The 18,623-nt window shown below is 33.3% G+C and overlaps 3 protein-coding genes across 16 annotated transcripts in view; 2 read left to right on the top strand and 1 right to left on the bottom strand.

Moving 5' to 3' along the window:
- LOC120336373 (fibropellin-1-like) overlaps positions 1-18,623 on the top strand; it is a 276,545-nt gene that overhangs the window by 55,877 nt on the left and 202,045 nt on the right. The gene's annotated exons all lie outside the window — the stretch shown is intronic.
- Positions 1,296-16,814, bottom strand: LOC120328465 (uncharacterized). 14 transcript variants are annotated; one of them, XM_039394963.2, is made up of 10 exons: positions 15,802-16,814; positions 12,032-12,123; positions 8,415-8,495; positions 8,126-8,210; positions 7,956-8,051; positions 7,066-7,887; positions 5,339-6,990; positions 3,011-5,256; positions 1,753-2,883; positions 1,296-1,679 (listed from the first exon to the last, which is right to left on the bottom strand). In XM_039394963.2, exons 7-9 carry the CDS (start codon positions 6,781-6,783, stop codon positions 2,063-2,065), a joined length of 4,512 nt encoding a protein of 1,503 aa, XP_039250897.2. In that variant the 5' UTR covers positions 6,784-6,990; positions 7,066-7,887; positions 7,956-8,051; positions 8,126-8,210; positions 8,415-8,495; positions 12,032-12,123; positions 15,802-16,814; the 3' UTR covers positions 1,296-1,679; positions 1,753-2,062. The 14 variants fall into 14 exon arrangements, with proteins under 14 accessions (XP_039250897.2, XP_039250892.2, XP_039250896.2 ...); XM_039394958.2 differs by lacking the exon at positions 12,032-12,123; XM_039394962.2 differs by lacking the exon at positions 15,802-16,814 and having other exon boundaries at positions 12,032-15,792.
- On the top strand, positions 10,868-11,574 carry LOC120328486 (uncharacterized). The gene has a single exon (XM_039394995.2). The coding sequence runs from the start codon at positions 10,870-10,872 to the stop codon at positions 11,431-11,433; it is 564 nt and encodes a 187-aa protein (XP_039250929.2). The 5' UTR covers positions 10,868-10,869; the 3' UTR covers positions 11,434-11,574.

The following is an 18,623-nucleotide window of genomic DNA, read 5'->3' as shown; positions in this document are numbered from 1 at the left end:
ATTAAAAAAAATATTTATATAGTTTTTGTCGGTTCAAACCAGTAAGGTTTAAAGATATTGTAAAGGGAACATATGGTAAAGTAAATGTATGTTAGATCAATGTTCACCCTCAATTGCACGTACAGTCAATTTTTACGATGGGATATTTTTAAGTGTCGTGACTCGGTATGTTTATGTTCCACCTGTCCATTGTTTGGATTGGCCTACGTGTTGTATATTGGATTCAGGTAAGACCAGAATCGTGCAATATGTCAAAACCATAATGGCGGTTCGCCGGTGGGCAACGATAATAACATGAATCTTCAGTCTAGAACTCGACAAATGAAATTTTGATAAGATCTATTTTCTATTTGTGTGTTGGAAGACTCGTTTCAATTTTTGTGCAAAAATAAAACAGAAAAAATTGATGTCATACATGGTTATCTTCATACCCAGATCGAAAGATGCAAATCTTAATTATATACTTTCTTTTTTTTGATGTTGAAATGAATTTTAATTTGCACCATTTATCTTTTACAGTCGGAATTAAATGCAATCGTAAAATCGCCAAGTTTTGCCTAAATTCATATACAAAACTTTTCAAACGTAAAGCTACCGATTGTCAGAGAATACATTTATTGAATCAAAGGAATGTTATAATTAGTAAAATAAAATAAGCTATTGCTTAAACAAATCAAGTTGCTTATGGGAAGCAAAAATGCGTAAACCACCCAGAATCTTGTTGCCACATCCGCCAAAATCTTTTTGCTAGACTCAATACTTAGCAACCGATATATTTGGATTCATTGGTCTGAGCTACAAAAATGGAAATAAAAACTTGTTGACGTGTATAGTAGCGAGTGTGAGCCATATACGTAAGTAGTATATGATGTTGTCCAGAATTGGTAAATTACTCCACAATACTCCACAAATACTCCACAAATACTCCACAATACTCCACAATACTCCACAATGCTCTTACTCCACATTGCTCCACATTCACATTGCTCTACATGGACAGGACATGTCCACTTTTTCGGTAAGGTATTAGAGTATTCGCTAGAGGGGTCAGGGGTGTTTCTCTTTCGCTCGATAAGACCTTGACATAGGAATTGGGAGAGAGAAAAATCGCGTTATTGTTTAATTTTCGCCCTTTAATGGATAAGACTTTGAGGAATTGGGGAGAGAGAAAAATCGCGCTATTGTTTAATTTTTGCTAGATAAGACTTGTTTAAACGGTTGCTCTCTTTATTACTAACTGAACTGAAGAGAGAGAAAAATCTAACTGATTAATCTGAATATATAAAAATATTGAACAGGTTGTAAGTGATTATATTGAAGTATATGAATAATAGAAAACACAGTATTACAGAAAGGCACAAGTACACAAATAAATGATTATAGATACAGTATTATATTTAAAAAAATGTAGATTTTAGGTATTAAAAGTACTCGTCCCGGAGGTTTATAAACATCTGAAACCAACATGTCGGTGGTACCACACAGTCTAAATACTCCTGCTTGCAGGTCACAATGTACATTATGAATTTTTGTACGGCATGTACGACCGTAATCCTTTCACTTCTGCTCATATTCCTTAACTCCGCAAAAGATATGGACGCAAAATGGTCCCGCACGAGAAATCTTTTTAAAGTCGGGATGACCTCGAACCCATCTGTCCACTCGTAAGACTCCAACGCCTGTAGGAAAAAAAACATTGCGTAAATTGAAAGAACTTTTAAATTATGTTATATATATTTTATTTAAACTTACTTTCAGTATAGCTTCTGTATAGGTCGGGATTTGTGCATTGTTCATTTTGATAATTTTTAGATTTAAATGCTTATAATAAGAACTGTAAAAATAACAGACCAGAGATTAGGATAAAACAAAAGCACGTAAATGAAATGAGAAAGATATCATATTGAAAAGTAAATATAAAGCGTAGTTTAAGAAAATATGTATGAAATGGTCGGGTGAAGAAAACTTGGATGCAAAGTAAAAACAAAACAAAATTGAACAATTATAACATTTGATATGCAATGTTAAAGAACACTTTATGAAATGTATAAACATGGTGTAACTAAATTAACAAAGGGCTGGTAGAAATTCCATCACTATGGACTTTTCTCTTCGCGTAAAAGTAAGGCATCCCATTTCGGTATTGTTTATAAGTGTACATTTTATTTTTATAAAGTTTAAAGTTAACGTTAAACCCGCCAGCTGAATTTTTAGAGAATAGAACGTTTCGCATTTTATTAAACGTTATATTCTGGTGAATATTTTGTAGACCTTTTGCGGCGAATTTGAAGGTATTATCACCTTGACAAAAATATGTTTTGGCACAAAGTCCAACAAACGTTTCGCCGGAAAATTCTACTTTGAAAAGTCCCGGTGTTCGTTTATCAAACTTAAACTGTTTCACACAGCATTCACGTGTATCGTCAAACGGTAATAAATTGGTCTTATTAAAAATGAACTCGTTACGATGAGTTTCACATGATTTAGAGGGGAACCATTTATGATAATTATTGTAAAATTCTTCTCTCATTTCTGGCTTTACTAAAGTTTCCAAATTTTTATTGGAAATAGCTACGTACGCTGAGTCCGTATCCATACAAAGATACTGGTAATCAGACCGATCAAAGTATTTGTCAAAAAAGTCATATTTCAGTTCTAGCATGCGTAACTTCGCGTTTTGGTACACTACGAATCCAATTTGATTGGGTAATTTCCATGAAATCTGTTTTCTTCTTGAATTCACTTCAAATAAGTTGTCATCGAGCTGAGTCGCACCAACAAATGAAGGGTCATTGATTAAGTCTCGTGCTTGTTTACCATCACAGTATGTTATGGTTCTGTAGTTAGCGACATTTTCCAACGTCTTTCCATATGAGGAGTTTCCTGTGAAAAGTAAAAAAAAAAAAGTTTAATAATATGTTTAAACCTATACACTTGTGAAACATGTAACATATTACGTGATATTATGAGTTGAAAGGTGTCAATAAAAATGTGATGAAATAAAACTTACCAAGTAACTTGTATGTATCAGCTAATATTGCTTTTTCTGGTGATGTATCTCCTTCCCTTCTAGCCGCAGAAACTTCATCGCGAAAAGGTGCAAAACATTCTTTAGGTTCATACTCGATAAATTGATGTATGTGGGTAATTTGAATTCCATGATTAATATACCAGCGAACGAGATCAGTCGCAAGAAGAATTTTATTACCAATGTAACTTCCTATGAGTGAACGCCTCGGTTGAGACATTATTTTATTATCAACAGCGTATTGTCGCATATGTTCACCGATATCTGCTCGAGACACTAAAATATTTTTAAAAATAGGAGGCATTTCCGCATAATACTCTTTAAGCTCGTCGGGTACTTGAATGTCACACTCGATAAGACCAAACAGTTTACCTTTTTGAATTACGTTTATCATTTGTTGCGTTGAAAGTGTATAACCTTTATATAAATTCGGTTGCCTTGATTTGAGAAAGGATTTCACCGGTTCTGTTTTGGTAATTTCATTCCAATCACATTCGCGCATTATCACAACTTTATATCCGAGAGTTTGAAAATAACGTGTGTTTAAGGCTGTGTTTTGTTGTAATTCCTCATGACTTTTACCTGGATAGGTTTCACTTCTACCAAGATGACAATTGTGACCGTGAAACAAACAACCGTGAAATTGGTATATTGTGGCAAAGTTTGGAGTTATTGAAAAACCATCTACGGGTAAATTCCGCATACCAATTCTTTTTTCTGAGCCATTGAGTCCGTGTTGAATTTTAATGTTTTGTGAATAACTAACCCAGTCTAACCATGAACAAGCTTTTGAAATATTAGGTGCAGTTTTTGATTTTTTAAAACGATTATTCCCGTCCGATTTCCATCTCACAGGAAATCCGGTTGGAAGTTTTTCACCAATAGCCATCAAGTATAAAGCGTTTGCATCTAATCCTAATACCGACTCACATGTTTGAGCGGATTCATCATTATAGTCACCACGTATTTTTGTCACACCCGCCTCATGATACCGATGAAATATCTGTGCGGGTCCACCTACCAAATTGGAACGTATCAGTCTATGTATATCAGAATTTTGTTCGTTTGGAACGGTGAAAACAGTGTTTAAGTTTCTAAACATGAATTGAAGGGTTAACCCCGGGACAGATATAGGTGCTTTAAACATGTCAATTTGTGTTTTAGATTTATAAATATCAAATTGTTTTGCAATAGCATCGAGGAAAGGTGTTACATCCTGTGTATTGTAATAAATGAGATAATCTCTTAATGATTTCATATTACGTTCCCGCCAAACAATTTTACACTGTTCATATTCAGCCTCAGTAATATTTTTATTTTTTAAATTACTAAAAAAAGCTGAATGAGGTGGTAACTCTTTATCTTCTAATTTTTTCAAATCATCAATGTACTCATAAGGGAAAAGCCCTTTAGAAACGTTCAATAGGAACGCTTTGAGAAATTTATCATAAGTATAACCGGGTGCTAAATAATTCATAATATCTAAAAATCTGAATTTTTCAGTTTGTAAACACATAAATTTATTTCCTCTTTTTAATGAAAAAATTTTGGAATTTTGTAATTTGAAAAATTTTATCAGATACGGTTTAATTACATTAATATCATATTTTCCAGAGTTATATCCGAGAATTATAATTTGCTTCATAAATTTAATTAACATACTCTTTAATATATTTAAGCAATGTTTTTCGGGTGAAGGGTTTGAAATAATAGAGTGTCTGGAAGCGAAATCTCTCTCGCGTTGCAGTAAATCCTGAAGTTTTTTATTAATTTGTATAATATAAGGTTCAAATTCAGAAAACAACAGTTTATACGCTTGTTTTTGAATATCATCAATATATTCCATCATTTGAAATATTAATTGTTCTGGATCACCTTCAGTTATGAAACATTTAGCATCCGTGAATTCAGGGACATTAGAATTTATTGCAACACTAAGGGGGACATGCTCTTTGAGGTATTTGGTGCATTTAGTATCTTTAATTTCGTTTGTTATGGGAAAATAACACTCAAAATCAAAAGTTACTCGAAAAGGATAATATTGTTGGTTTAAGGGGATATTAATATTAAAATCTTTAAGTCTTTCAAAAACAGTTTTTTGATTTTCATAAACACCACTTATAAATTTTTCTTTTTGATGAAGCGAGCAATTACTTGAATGTCTATTTAATTTCCATAAACAATGCCATAACTTTTGACAGGTTTCGCATCGATAATTTTTTGCATAACTGAAAAAAAAAAAAAAAAATCATTGGAAACAGAATACACGAGTTGGTACAAAAAAAAAAAAAAAAATTGGTAAAAACTTACCCTTTAATATCAGTGATGTAGCTGAAATGATTTTGGTAAAGGTTGACATTGAGAGTATCAGTTGAGTTTGTAAACTGGCTTCTTCGAATCACAATGGCAGTATCAGAGTTTAATAATGAGAATACGTTGACACGAACTTGAAAGCAGTCTTCTATTTTATCCAAGTCCAGTATTGAAACTCCTTCACTTGGGTCTTTCCCCGTGAATTGTGCAAAACGTTGAGCGGCTACCTCAGTGTCTTTCACAAAATTGTTTTTAGAGGGGTCTCGCAAAATTGCCAGGCAGCGAAACATACACAACTTATCCGTGTAGGGAATGTTATAATATTTATCAAGACTCAGAACAAATTTTGAGTTTTTGATGAAGTCTGGTAAACTGACAGGGCAACCAATAAGGTTAAAATTCGTTTTGTTAACGAAAAAACAAATGTTTGTTACTGACTCCACTTTATCAGAACTTGTAGGCTTCTGACATCTTGCCCATTCTAAACCCATAGTCGTATCAACAAAGTCCATAAATCTTAAAAATTCGCGTTCAGAAGTTATTATTTGTGGTTCTATAATGGCACCCTCATTTGAGGACGGATGAAAATATCTGAATTGATTTTCAGTGTCAATGGAAGAATTTTTCAAAATATACCCGAATGAATAACTGATTTTAAATGAAGAAGTTTGACCATCAAATATTGCCCGAAAACTATCTGCTGCGTTTTCGAAACCAGAGTTTAATAAACGGAAATTGTAAAAGTCTTGTGTGCTGTTGCCTGTTGAAAATTGAGTTTTAATGGAAGCCCAGTGACGTCTGTACACAGCTGCGACATGCGGATTTAAAGTTTCACATACCTCATCAATAGTTTCAGACTTAAAAGTGTTATCCCTTTTACGTTTCTTAGTTTTGGGTTTTTCTGTAGGTGAATAACGTTTTCTGGAGATCTTCTCTGTTGATGTAGTGACGCATTGAGCTTCTGTTGCCGATGACTTGTTTTTCTGATTTTCTCGCTTTTTAGCGGCAGTTTGAAGTTGGAGAGATGAAGAATTTAAATTCTTCTCAGTACACTGACTTTCTGATTGTTGAACGCTCAAATCAAGAGATTCTGAGACCGGTACCATCAATAAGTTTTTCTTCATACGTTGATTTTTTGCTTGTTCAGCTTTTCGCGACGTTTTGCTCAAGTTAAGAGGCTCAGTGAATGATGTTATTAATGTCTGCTTTCTTACATTATGAGGTTCAACTGATTTGGGCGAAGAGGTTTGTTCAGTGTTCAAAGTTTTCGTCTTTGTCTCTTCCATTTTGTTATGTCTCTTGAGACTATCTTTTCTTGAGAATATTCTCCCACATTTATGACATTCATATCGTCTCTTTATGTGTATCGTCTTCTGATGCCTTGACAAGTACCTTTTAGCTGAGAACCGTTTCAAGCATATTTCACAAGTATAACTAGGCATAATTATAATATTAACTATAATCTAAAAACAAAAAAAGCACATATTACAAAACACAGTAAAAATGAATATTCATATGAATGTAATTAATGATAATGGTGGGACACTTGAGCACATGTGATAAGAGTAATTTCATTTAATATGATAGCAGGTTCGCCTTCAAACATTGCTTTTATTCCTAAAACGATATCATGCTCCATATTCACGAATCTGAAAAAGAAAAATATTATTAATATTATCTCTTTGAGTGAAATATGAATTTTATATACGTTAATAGTAACTTACGTTAAACAAGGTATTTCCACTTGAAAACCTCTTTGAACTAAAGAGCTCATAAAACATGTAAATAAATCCTTGGCTTCACAAAAACAGAATATCTTTAACGGGAAGGTAATTAATTTAGGTTTTTGGTTTCCTTTTACACGTCGTTGAATATTTACTGGTAATATTTTATTAAGTTGAAATAGTTCATAAAGAAGTACTTTACACGAGATGTTACGTAACCCATGCAAATTCAAACTGGACAATGGTGAATAAATGAAGCGTCTTAATGCGTATTTAACCGCTAAGCGTTCAGTGTAGCAAAAACCGCTTAGTCCCATGTATGTAGAAAGATTAAATTCGGGGTGATTTGAAATAGTCATTGCAGTGAAAACGCATGATGCTAATAATACTTCTGTATGATATGAGAGTTTTTTGTTTTCATCATTTGGGCTGAAAGTTAACTCCTGAATATGTTTGATTATATTTTGTGTAATAGTTATTATTAACTTTTTAGGTAAAGAGAGTTTAAGAATAATGGGTTCGTGTATGTTCAGATATAAAGATTGCTGAATGTGATACACGATAACTTCATAACACATATTCAACAAATTAATGGGTTTCATTTTAAATGTAAGACTTAATTAACACATATACATGGAGAGATAATTAAAAAAAAAACGTTATGATTAGTTGTTATTGACGGCTTGATAAGCGGTGTACACTTGCTCTAAACAATCCCGACAAAGTCGGGGCCAAGGAATAGATGTTTCAGTAGAACTATCAGCGGTCCGTATTTTGCGTGATCTTTTAGTGCCTTTTGCGGGTTCGTCTTTTTTCAATGGTCTGTGATAAAATAATAATGTGATAAAAATTAAGTCGTATGATTGCATACGCTATTAAGTAAACAGTACCTTTTCTTACGCGGTGTTGGCAAAGTCTTACTACAGCATGGTACCTCGGTCTGTTTTTTCTCTTCAACAAAAACTTCTGTTTCAATCGGTTTAACTCTAAAATTTAAATTAAGTTATAGATGTAATAATTAAGTATTATCAGGCGGAATTAATTCATAAAATAGCCTTACTCTTGCTCAGACTTCAGTATTACTTGACGTATGATATTATCTAACTCTTCTTCCTCAGAAAACGACATTTTTTCAATTCGGTAGACTTGAAAAAGATATATTAACTAGTTACTTGATGAAAAATTTCAGTCAGTGAAAAATACCTTGAATAATAAAAAAAAAATTTTTTACGCAGTAAAAATATCTCAAACGTTAAATATGCAACATTTACATATGTTCATGCTCGTTTCAACTATATTTACTGTCCACTGTTTTATTATTAATAATAATTCGTTAGCCACTCGTATACCTTGTGATGACACTGACTGCGAGGAATTGAGCGGCGAAGTCTTCAGCACTGAAGTGTTAAACGAAACCACGACTTTTTATCCTAAAAATGTAGATGAAGAATTTTTTTTCATATACACCCCGTATTTATTTATTATTTTTTGTTGTACTTCACTTATCTCTTGCTTTTGGGCAATAATTTTAAGAAAAACTAAAAACAAAAATAATCATATTTGTAAAGCGTGACCCGTTAACCTATTTAAATTGGACAGAATCAGACTTGTTTGAATGTTATTGTGTCAGTTGAAGGTTCATTTGAGTGAACATAGTAACTTACTTTTTAAACGATAAAAACATATTAACCTATTTTTAATGCTAAAATAGGTGAAAGAGATATATTGCCGGTCAGGTTAAAATTGATAAATTAACAAACAGAGAAAAGGTTTATTAAATCACGATCTATTAACTTATTTAAATTGGGCGTGTTCAGACTTGTTTTCTTTGTGACATCAACATAAAAGTAATAACCTACTAATGATTGTTTTTCTGAAAATAAAATAAGTTTATGCAAAATATTACAAAACCTGGTTGACCTTATATAAAAAAAGTCGTTACATAAATTATTATTTAACGCCTTTTTTTTAAAATGACAAGAAAAAATGTTTTTTTAAAAAACATATATATACTTGAAAAAACGTGCGAAATCTTCATAAACTAACTACGCAAAATGGCTGAATGTGCATGTGATATCTCTAACATTACTGAAGAGGGGACTGGTGTTACTCTCAGAGGTGTGATCACGAAATTGACTCCGGTTAAAACTAGTAGCAATACCAAATATTTCTTTGGTGAAATTTCAGATGGTTTGAAATCTATGAAATTTGTATGTTTCTCGGAAAGACATTACCGAATTATGGAACATTTTAAAAGCGTCTCATCGCCGGTCCTGCTCCTACATGTTAACGTAAAACTGGGAAAGTATAACGACAAACTGGAAATAAATTTAACAAGAAAATCAGAAGTTGTGGAATCATTAAAACAGATGGTAGTGGAAACGAAAGAAGCCAGTTTTTATAAGATAGCTGATATACTGAAAAATAATGTCATGGAAGCGAGTGTTAAAATCAGAGTCATATCACTTGATGCCGCTAAACAGATTCCATTGAGAGATAAAATTGTTGATCAACAGACCGCTTATGTGTTTGATGGAACGGGTGAAATACCCTTTTCTCTCTGGGGAAAAGAAGTGAATACATTACCACTGGATCGAAATCTTGAAATTACCAATTTAAGAGTGAAATCTTACAAAGACTCTAAATTTTTACAGCTGACACCATATTCCGCAGTATCTGGCATAGAAAAATAACTTGTTGTGATGCTATGATTATTTTCATGTAAATAAATTTTTGTATATAAGGAATAACAGACTTATGTTTTTATTTCTGTAAGGTGATATAAGACAGATATGGTTGCAGAATTACAACACCCCTTCGCTGCAATTATCGCCGGCCCCTCAAAATCAGGAAAGTCATTTTTTACTGAAAAATTAATACGAAATAAAGTTCAAATGATTAAACCTCCCCCGGAGAGAGTTATTTATTGTTACACAATGTGGCAACCACTTTATAAAAATATCCACGGTGTTGAATTTCAGGAAGGGTTATCAGGGTTGAAAGAATTATCAGGAAATGAGCGAGTTCTTGTGATTGCTGATGATATGATGAATGATTGTGATAAGGAAATAAGTGAAATATTTACAAAATATTCTCATCATCAAAACTTATCTATTATTTATATCACTCAAAATCTGTTTTATAAGGGTCCGAAGAGTCGATTAATAAGTTTAAATGCGAATTATATCGTTTTATTCAAGTCACCTCGTGATATGAGTCAAATTTCATTTTTGAGTCGGCAAATGTTTCCAGGAAATAGTAAGTTTTTAATAGAAGCTTATACCGATGCGTGTAAACAAGCCCACGGATATTTATTTCTTGATTTAACGCAACAAACTGATGATAAGTATAGAGTGGGAACACAGATATTTCCTGGTGAAAAACACGTTGTTTACTTGCCGAAATATAAATAACAGAAGCAAAATTAAAATTGTTTAGTTTGTGTACACTCAACGGTATGTCACCTCACAGACTCCGACGCCACTCTAACACATTACATTTCTTAAACAAAGCAAAACCAAGAGAAATTAAATCAGTTATCAGAGCAGCAAACAAGGACTTAATCTTTGCAATCTGTGAGTGCGCAAAAAATATTTTAAAAGGGAATATTAAATTATCCGAGTCTCAAAAAAATAAACTGAAAAAGCACAAAAGTGCTCTTCGTATCATTGGGAAAAAAAGTACCCCCCTTTCAAAAAGAAAAAGAATTATACAACGTGGGGGGTTCCTTGGTACGATCCTTGGTGCAATTATCCCATTATTAACTGGTGTATTCGGCTCCCTAGTAAAACATTAATAATAAAAATGAATTACACTAAAAAAATGATTTTAGTTGAACCTCATGTGGCAGAATCACTACCCTTAAAAGACCCTGAGAGTAAAAACTTTTTGTCTAATTTAGATACTGAAATGCAATCAATTTTGCAACGCTCAGATTTAAATGAAAATGAAAAGGTATTATTTTACCAACAAGCGTTACATAGATATCAAAATGTTTCAAAATTAATGAAAAAGCCATTACGTGTGTCAGTAGAGAAAATATCTAATCACGTTAATCACGATAACATCTTGAACGCTTTTCCCGTTTCACAGCGTGAAAAAGTAAAACCGATTTTAGATACATTCAAGCGTTCTAATACCATTTTGTGGGATGAAAAGGGGCAATTCATTCATGACGGTCAAGTCATTCCAAACACAAATATTATCGATTTACTTGATGACGTAACACGAGTAAAGAAAAAACCAGCACTTGGTCATGATAAATTTGCAGATACAATTAAAAATTTAAACGTACCAGGTATGTTCATTATAAATAAGCGTCGATACGTAAAAAGTGAACATTCGCCATTGAAATGGGAGACTTTATAAATATGCACAGGGATTATTACAATACTCACCTTCCAGGGAGTTATCGCGGATTAGCATCTTTTCGAAAAGGAAAGAATTTAAAAAAAACGAAACGATTTTTATTAACCCAAGATACTTATACATTACATACGCCTGTGCGCAAGCGATACCCTAGACGGCGAGTTATTGTTAGCGGATTAAATCAATTATTTCAAAGCGATTTAATTGATTTACAAAAGCTAGCACGCTTTAATGACGGGTATAAATATATAGTAATTTGCATAGATGTATTTTCAAAATATGCTTGGGCTGTTCCAGTGAAAAACAAAACAGGTGAATCTTTAATAAAGGCTTTTACACGTATTATTAAACATCACACCCCTAATAAACTTCAAACGGATAAAGGTACAGAATTCTTAAATAAAAAATTTCAAATATTTCTGCGTAAAAATAAAATCCATTTTTATTCAACAAATAGTGAATTAAAAGCGAGTATAGCTGAACGATTTATACGTACAATAAAATCCATCTTATGGCGCTATTTTACCGGTAACAATACATTACGATACATTCATGTATTACAAAAATTAATTAACACTTATAATCACACATTTCATACCTCTATTAAACAAACTCCAGCTTCCGTTAATATTGATAATCAGGAAACGGTTTGGCAGACTTTATACGGTAAATCTAGCTTATCTGAGAAACCTAAAATACCAATAAACACTCTAGTACGTGTCAGTACAAATCGCGGAATTTTCAAAAAAGGTTATTCAGCTGGTTGGAGTAATGAAATTTTTACAGTTAAAAAAGCAGAATGGGGATCTCCCCCTGTATATAAACTTGTCGATTTTCATAATACGCCTATTAAAGGTCGATTCTACAAGCAGGAATTACAAATAGTAGAAAAGACTAAAGATTCTGTTTACGCCATTGAAAAAATTTTAAAAACGCGAAAACGTGGCCGACAAATTCAATATTTAGTGTCTTGGTACGGCTACCCGGAAGAGTTCAATTCCTGGGTGAACAAAAACGATATAAAACAATATAAATATAACTGATCACTCACTACTAATTCTTCCAATATGTCAACAGAACAGACAGAGACTCGAAAAAAAAATTTTAGCCCAGAGTTAATTTATCTATCACAAATATTTATTCTGTTCACAGTCATCGTGGCTTCTATTTATAATTTATCAACAAATTCAAGTGATCGAGAAGTCTGGTTATCGCTTTTATCAAGTTCAATCGGATACATTTTACCGGCACCCTCCGTTAAGAATTCACAGTAACATGTTATATCTAACTCTATCATCTGAACATGACAGTAAATATTTTCCAAACAACACACCTTCTTCCTTCACAGTAAAACTCCCCAAGTCAGTTAATTTATCAGGGGGTAATTATGAAATTGGATTGAGTGAAATATTTATCCCAGTAAGTTATTATAATGTACCCAGCACCAGTTTAATTTTAACTATAGGTACAATAAGTGTGAAGGAAGGGCGAGAAGTCATACACAAAACAACACTTAAAAGTGGTCATTATGAAACTCCGACACTAATTATAAATGCTATTAATGATGATTTCAGTAAAATCCCTCTAGCTCCTAAATTACAATATCATAATCATGGTCATTATACCGAAATTACCTTACAACCAAATACGTTTCTTATAATGTCACCACCTCTACTCAAACTGTTAGGGTTTGATCACGATTTGTATAACACTTCACGTCATTCCACAGTATTTACATCAAACATAACTAGATTTAACGTACATTCAAATTTATTATATATTTATTCTGATATTATCACTGAGCAAGTGGTAGGTCATAGAATGCAACCACTCCTGCGTGCACTTGCAATTGTAAAGCCTTACGGTCATTTACAACACACTACATTTTCTCGCATACATTACCTACCGTTACGAGTTACCGATTTTCATTCCATCTCCGTAAATATAAAAGATTCCTTTAATGAAAACATACCATTTCACTGGGGAGCAGTAACTTTAACCTTACACCTCCGGAAAAGACACGTGAATCATTTGTAAAATGTATTCAACAAAGGTGGACTATTGTTGTCAAAAATATAAGGCAGATTTCGTAAAATATTACGTCCAGCAAGCGGCCGGTGGAGTCTCACCAGCATTTATTCAAACCGGAAAGGGTCTTGGAGGCATATTCCGGAACCTTGGAAAGAGTATTGTCCCTTTTCTAGCAAAGGGCGCAAAAGCGGTTGGATCTGAATTATTACACACGGGTGTTCGAATGGCGCATGATGTGTTAAACGGTAAAAATATCAAGTCTTCCTTACGTGATCAATCAAAACAAGCCGGTCGGAATTTACTGAATAAAGTTACATCACCTCCCACAGGTATTAAAAGGAAGCGTAAAAGGTATAACACCTTCATTCCATCAAGACCCCGCAAACGTGTAAGAAAAGAAAGAGACATTTTCGAGTAACATGGCAAAGCTTGTTCACGGATTCAGTGCTGAATGCGCCAAATCGGAATTAGATTTATTTCAAATTCCACCGACTCAAGCATCTGTTTTAAAGGGGAAATTTACAGAACATCAACCTATTTCTTCGATTCATTACGGATCACCAGTTGAATTTTTAATTTCAGCCATTGACTCCCAATATCTAGATCTCGCAAATTCTTATATGTACGTCAAATTTAAAATTGTGACCGGTGATAATAATAATATCCCGGATGATGCAGTTGTAGCGCCGGTTTCAAATTTTTTAAACTCAATGTGGCGTCAGATAGAAATTTCATTGAATGATGTCAATCTCGAAGGCAGTCACACAAACTATCCTTATCTGGCCTACATTAATACCCTACTCGGATTCAATACAGAGGCTAAACGATCACAGTTAAGCGGCTCGCTTTGGTTCCAAGATAAAGCCACGCATTTTGAATCTACAAATAACAATAACACGGGTTTTGCGAAAAGAAGACAATTTGTCACTGGTGGTCGAAGTGTTGATTTAATGGGAAAGCTATGTTCTGACATATTCAATCAGCCAAGATATATCATTAATGGAACCAAATTAAAAGTTAAATTGGTACCGAGTAGCGACGCATTTTGCTTGCAAGCTGCAGCTGCAGATAATATTTATAAAGTAAAACTTTTAGATATTTCTCTGTTTATAAGAAGAGTCGAAATAAGTCCATCTGTTCAACTGGGCCATAACACAGTACTCAATACAAATAAAACGGTGAAGTACCCAATCACACGCTCAGAAGTTAAATCTTTTTCAGTCCCCCGAGGGGCTCTAAATGTTTCCAATGAGAACTTATTCGCCGGAGCACTCCCGCACAAAATTATAATTGGGCTAGTGGACACATTAAGTTATGCTGGCTCTATTAACCGAAATCCGTTTAATTTCAAACATTATGATATGAATTTTATATGTTTGTATAAAAATGGTCAGCAGATACCGAGTACACCCTTCACACCTAATTTTGAAAATAGAAATTATATACGTTGCTACGAGAGTTTATTTTTCGGCACGCAAAGATTTGGTCTCAATGATGGAATCCCTATTACCCGTGAAGAATACCCAGGAGGCAATACACTAATATGCTTCGACTTATCACCAGACTTAACAAATGGAACGGCCTTTGATTTAAAGGAGTATGGTTCATTACGGCTCGAGATAAAATTTGCAAACGCTCTACCAGTACCTGTCACGATAATAGCTTTGGGGCAGTTTGATGCTTTAATCGAGATTGATAGATTAAGGAGCGTTTACCCCGATTTTAAAAGTTAAAATGAATACCCAACAACTCGATTTCCTATTACAAAACCATCCGAATACGAAAGGAATAATTTTACAAACTTTAGCACTGGATCAACTACCTAAGAAAAAACCTCACGCACCTTACGGTTTTATTAGTAATACAGATCCCAGTACAAGAGGAGGAACCCACTGGGTTTCTATATACGATGATGGAACTAACAGACCAGAATATTTTGACAGTTATGGAATAATACCCTTCAAGAGTGCTTTCTACGATTTTCTGGGCGAGCATTTTACTATGAACACTAAAAAGTTACAGTCTAACAATACACAGACTTGTGGGCAGTACTGCGTTTACTTTCTGATTAAAAGATGCCAAGGACTTTCTATGAAAGCAATTGTGAATCATTTTGGAGAAGATTATGCAGAGAATGACATAGCAGTTTTTGATTACATACGTCAAATTCAAGATATTATAAAATTTACTTAAGCCTGAATATATAAACTCATCTGTAATTTACTTCATTAGTATAATACGTTTAAATCATTTTATTTTCTGTCATTATATTTCATTTCAGTGTTACTTTTAAAACGTAATAAAACGAGACTTAAAAATAATTGTGCATTTACTCACCAGGTCAGCTTCAAAGATTTAGCTTTTCGTCTGAAAAATATGTCTAGTTAGTTTCAAATACAAACTCGTTTCTTTACTTTTACTAAAGTACTAACGTAAAAGTTACCAACCAAGTAGTCTGTCACTGTACTAGGTCTAATTTCAACCGTCATTCAAGTAATACTGGTCGATGTAACATCCTGAACTATTTAAAACCCGCGTTAAGAAAAAAAAGCGTCACACAATTTAAAATTTCATCAAGAAGCGACTAATACAAATTATTACGCACCACTTGGTAAAAACTCGCATTATAATTAAAAGAAGAGTAATAACTTCACGCCGAATAAATGAAATCAATGCGTGTTCCTTTTTCTCAAAGGAAGTTAACAGCTTTTCATATGCGTGTTCCTTTTTCTCGAAGGAAGTTAACAGCTTTTCATTATCACTAATTTATTAAACTGATTCAGCGACTGTTATCCTACTGTGAGTTCAACGATTCATCAATTAAAAAAATATTGCGTTCTCACAGTTAAATTCATTATCGTTTCCCGCTGAAGCTTATCAATTATACAACCGATTCCACCCCGTTTAAACAATAATGCGATTTTTCTCTCTCCCCAATTCCTCAAAGTCTTATCCATTAAAGGGTGAAAATTAAACAATAACGCGATTTTTCTCTCTCCCAATTCCTCGAAGTCTTATCCATTAAAGGGCGAAAATTAAACAATAGCGCGATTTTTCTCTCTACCAATTCCTCGAAGTCTTATCAATTAAAGGGCGAAACTTAAACAATAGCGCGATTTTTCTCTCTCCCAATTCTCATGTCAAGGTCTTATCGAGCGAAAGAGAAACACCCCTGACCCCTCTAGCGAATACTCTAATACCTTACCGAAAAAGTGGACATGTCCTGTCCATGTAGAGCAATGTGAATGTGGAGCAATGTGGAGTAAGAGCATTGTGGAGTATTGTGGAGTATTGTGGAGTATTTGTGGAGTATTTGTGGAGTATTGTGGAGTAATTTACCAATTCTGGACAACATCATATACTACTTACGTAATACAAGAAAGTATTATAAACCGACATTTCCCAAAGGACGATGAAACTTTACTAAATTTCCAATTTAGAATTTGAATCCCTGTGTCAAACAATTCCCCTCATTGCGTTGTATACGAACGTAAAACGTAAATACAGTATATTGTTAAAGAGCGAATGCTAAAATTTCAAAATGTTTAAAAAAAAATTTCTTATTTTTATTACTAGTACCGGTATTGTGATTGTCTTACATTATAATAAGTTCTATGTCAACATAAAAATCCATACTGTTTTGCCAATTAGAATTTGAAAATAAAGGCCTTCATCTAATAAGGGGAGAATTCCCCACGTGCGTTGGATGCAGTTTCCAGTTTGGAAGTGATTGGTGTGAAATCCTAAATTATATGATCGAAGTTTCTACAAGGTTTATTCAATGCAAGCATCCAATTTCCTGTTTATGGAGCTTCCCCTATTCTAGAAATTACTTCAAAAGAACTTGTCGTACATTCATGCAGCGACGTAAGTAGCAACTCGATCGATATTTTTAATAACCTTGCATAAGCGTCAATGCATGTTGTCTATGTCAGTTTATTAAATTTTTATGATGCCCGTGTTTCAAAACAACTGCAAGGGTGCAAAGGTTTTGTTGTTGTTTACGATTGCATTTTTAGTGGTCAACATGTTATGCAATTAACAGAATAACAAGTAATTCATATGGATCTAACATCAAAACGATGAAAAATATATTTATTATTCATTAGATGGATGGATGTTTATTGCACTAGCGTAACCCTGATGTTGGATGAAACGACAATACTTTCAAATCCTGATTCTTGATAAGCTGACAGCAATATTTTAATATATTTTTGAGTAATATAATTTCATTTCGAAGATTCATAAATCAAGGCATAAGATAAGAAGAATTTAATTTTTCATATTACATTTTTTGAACTTAATTCACACCAAATGCCTCACGTAGTAGATAAAAATTGTTTTATTGTCAAAATAGATATCTGACGGGTTGTTTTGACTCCAATTTCAATTAAAATTCCGACATATAAGCATTACTAATCCAAGCATAATGAATGAAACGATAAGATTAACATAGCCCAAGTTTTCATAATGCCTATTGTTGACTATTCTGCATCCTGTTTACATGAAATCGGGGGAGGATAACAAAAAAAGCAGGTTATTGATCGGCTTCCTAGGGTGAAACACCAACTAAAACGTTTTCAATTTTTGTTTTTCCTGCAAAACAATATAAACAGGCGTGAGAAAAGAGACGACACTAGGCTGGAACGGATCAGATCATATATTTCATCCCGGTCAATGGGAATAAACTGCAAATGGCGGGAAATCATTAACTGCGATGGTCAATATGAAAAGACCATGTTGGAGTTACCAACAAGCAAACTATATATTTTATAATAACTTTTCATCAGAGTTTGTTAAAATAGTTTGATTTTTGCTACAAAGTTGAATTTGTGATATAGGATTTAAGTACAAATTTGATAAATATATGTAAAATGAGTCCCACAAAATTTAAAGAGTTACCAAGTTGTTTGCGAACTTTTGTATAGGAGTTACCAACAAGCAAACTATATATTTTATAATAACTTTTCATCAGAGTTTGGTAAAAAAGTTTGATTTTTGCTACAAAGTTGAATTTGCGATATAGGAATTAACTACAAATTTGATAAATATATATGAAATGAGCCCCACAAAATTCAAACAGTTAATTATGGGCTATGCTACCAAAGGGAGATACTCATGATTCATAAACTATACAAATAAATTTTATGAGCAGTCCA

Source organism: Styela clava, chromosome 2 (assembly GCF_964204865.1).
Source record: "Styela clava chromosome 2, kaStyClav1.hap1.2, whole genome shotgun sequence".
In the NCBI taxonomy this organism is placed as follows: Eukaryota; Metazoa; Chordata; class Ascidiacea; order Stolidobranchia; family Styelidae; genus Styela; species Styela clava.
Note: the sequence above shows the minus strand (reverse complement) of the source record. Positions and strands in the feature narration are given on the sequence as shown.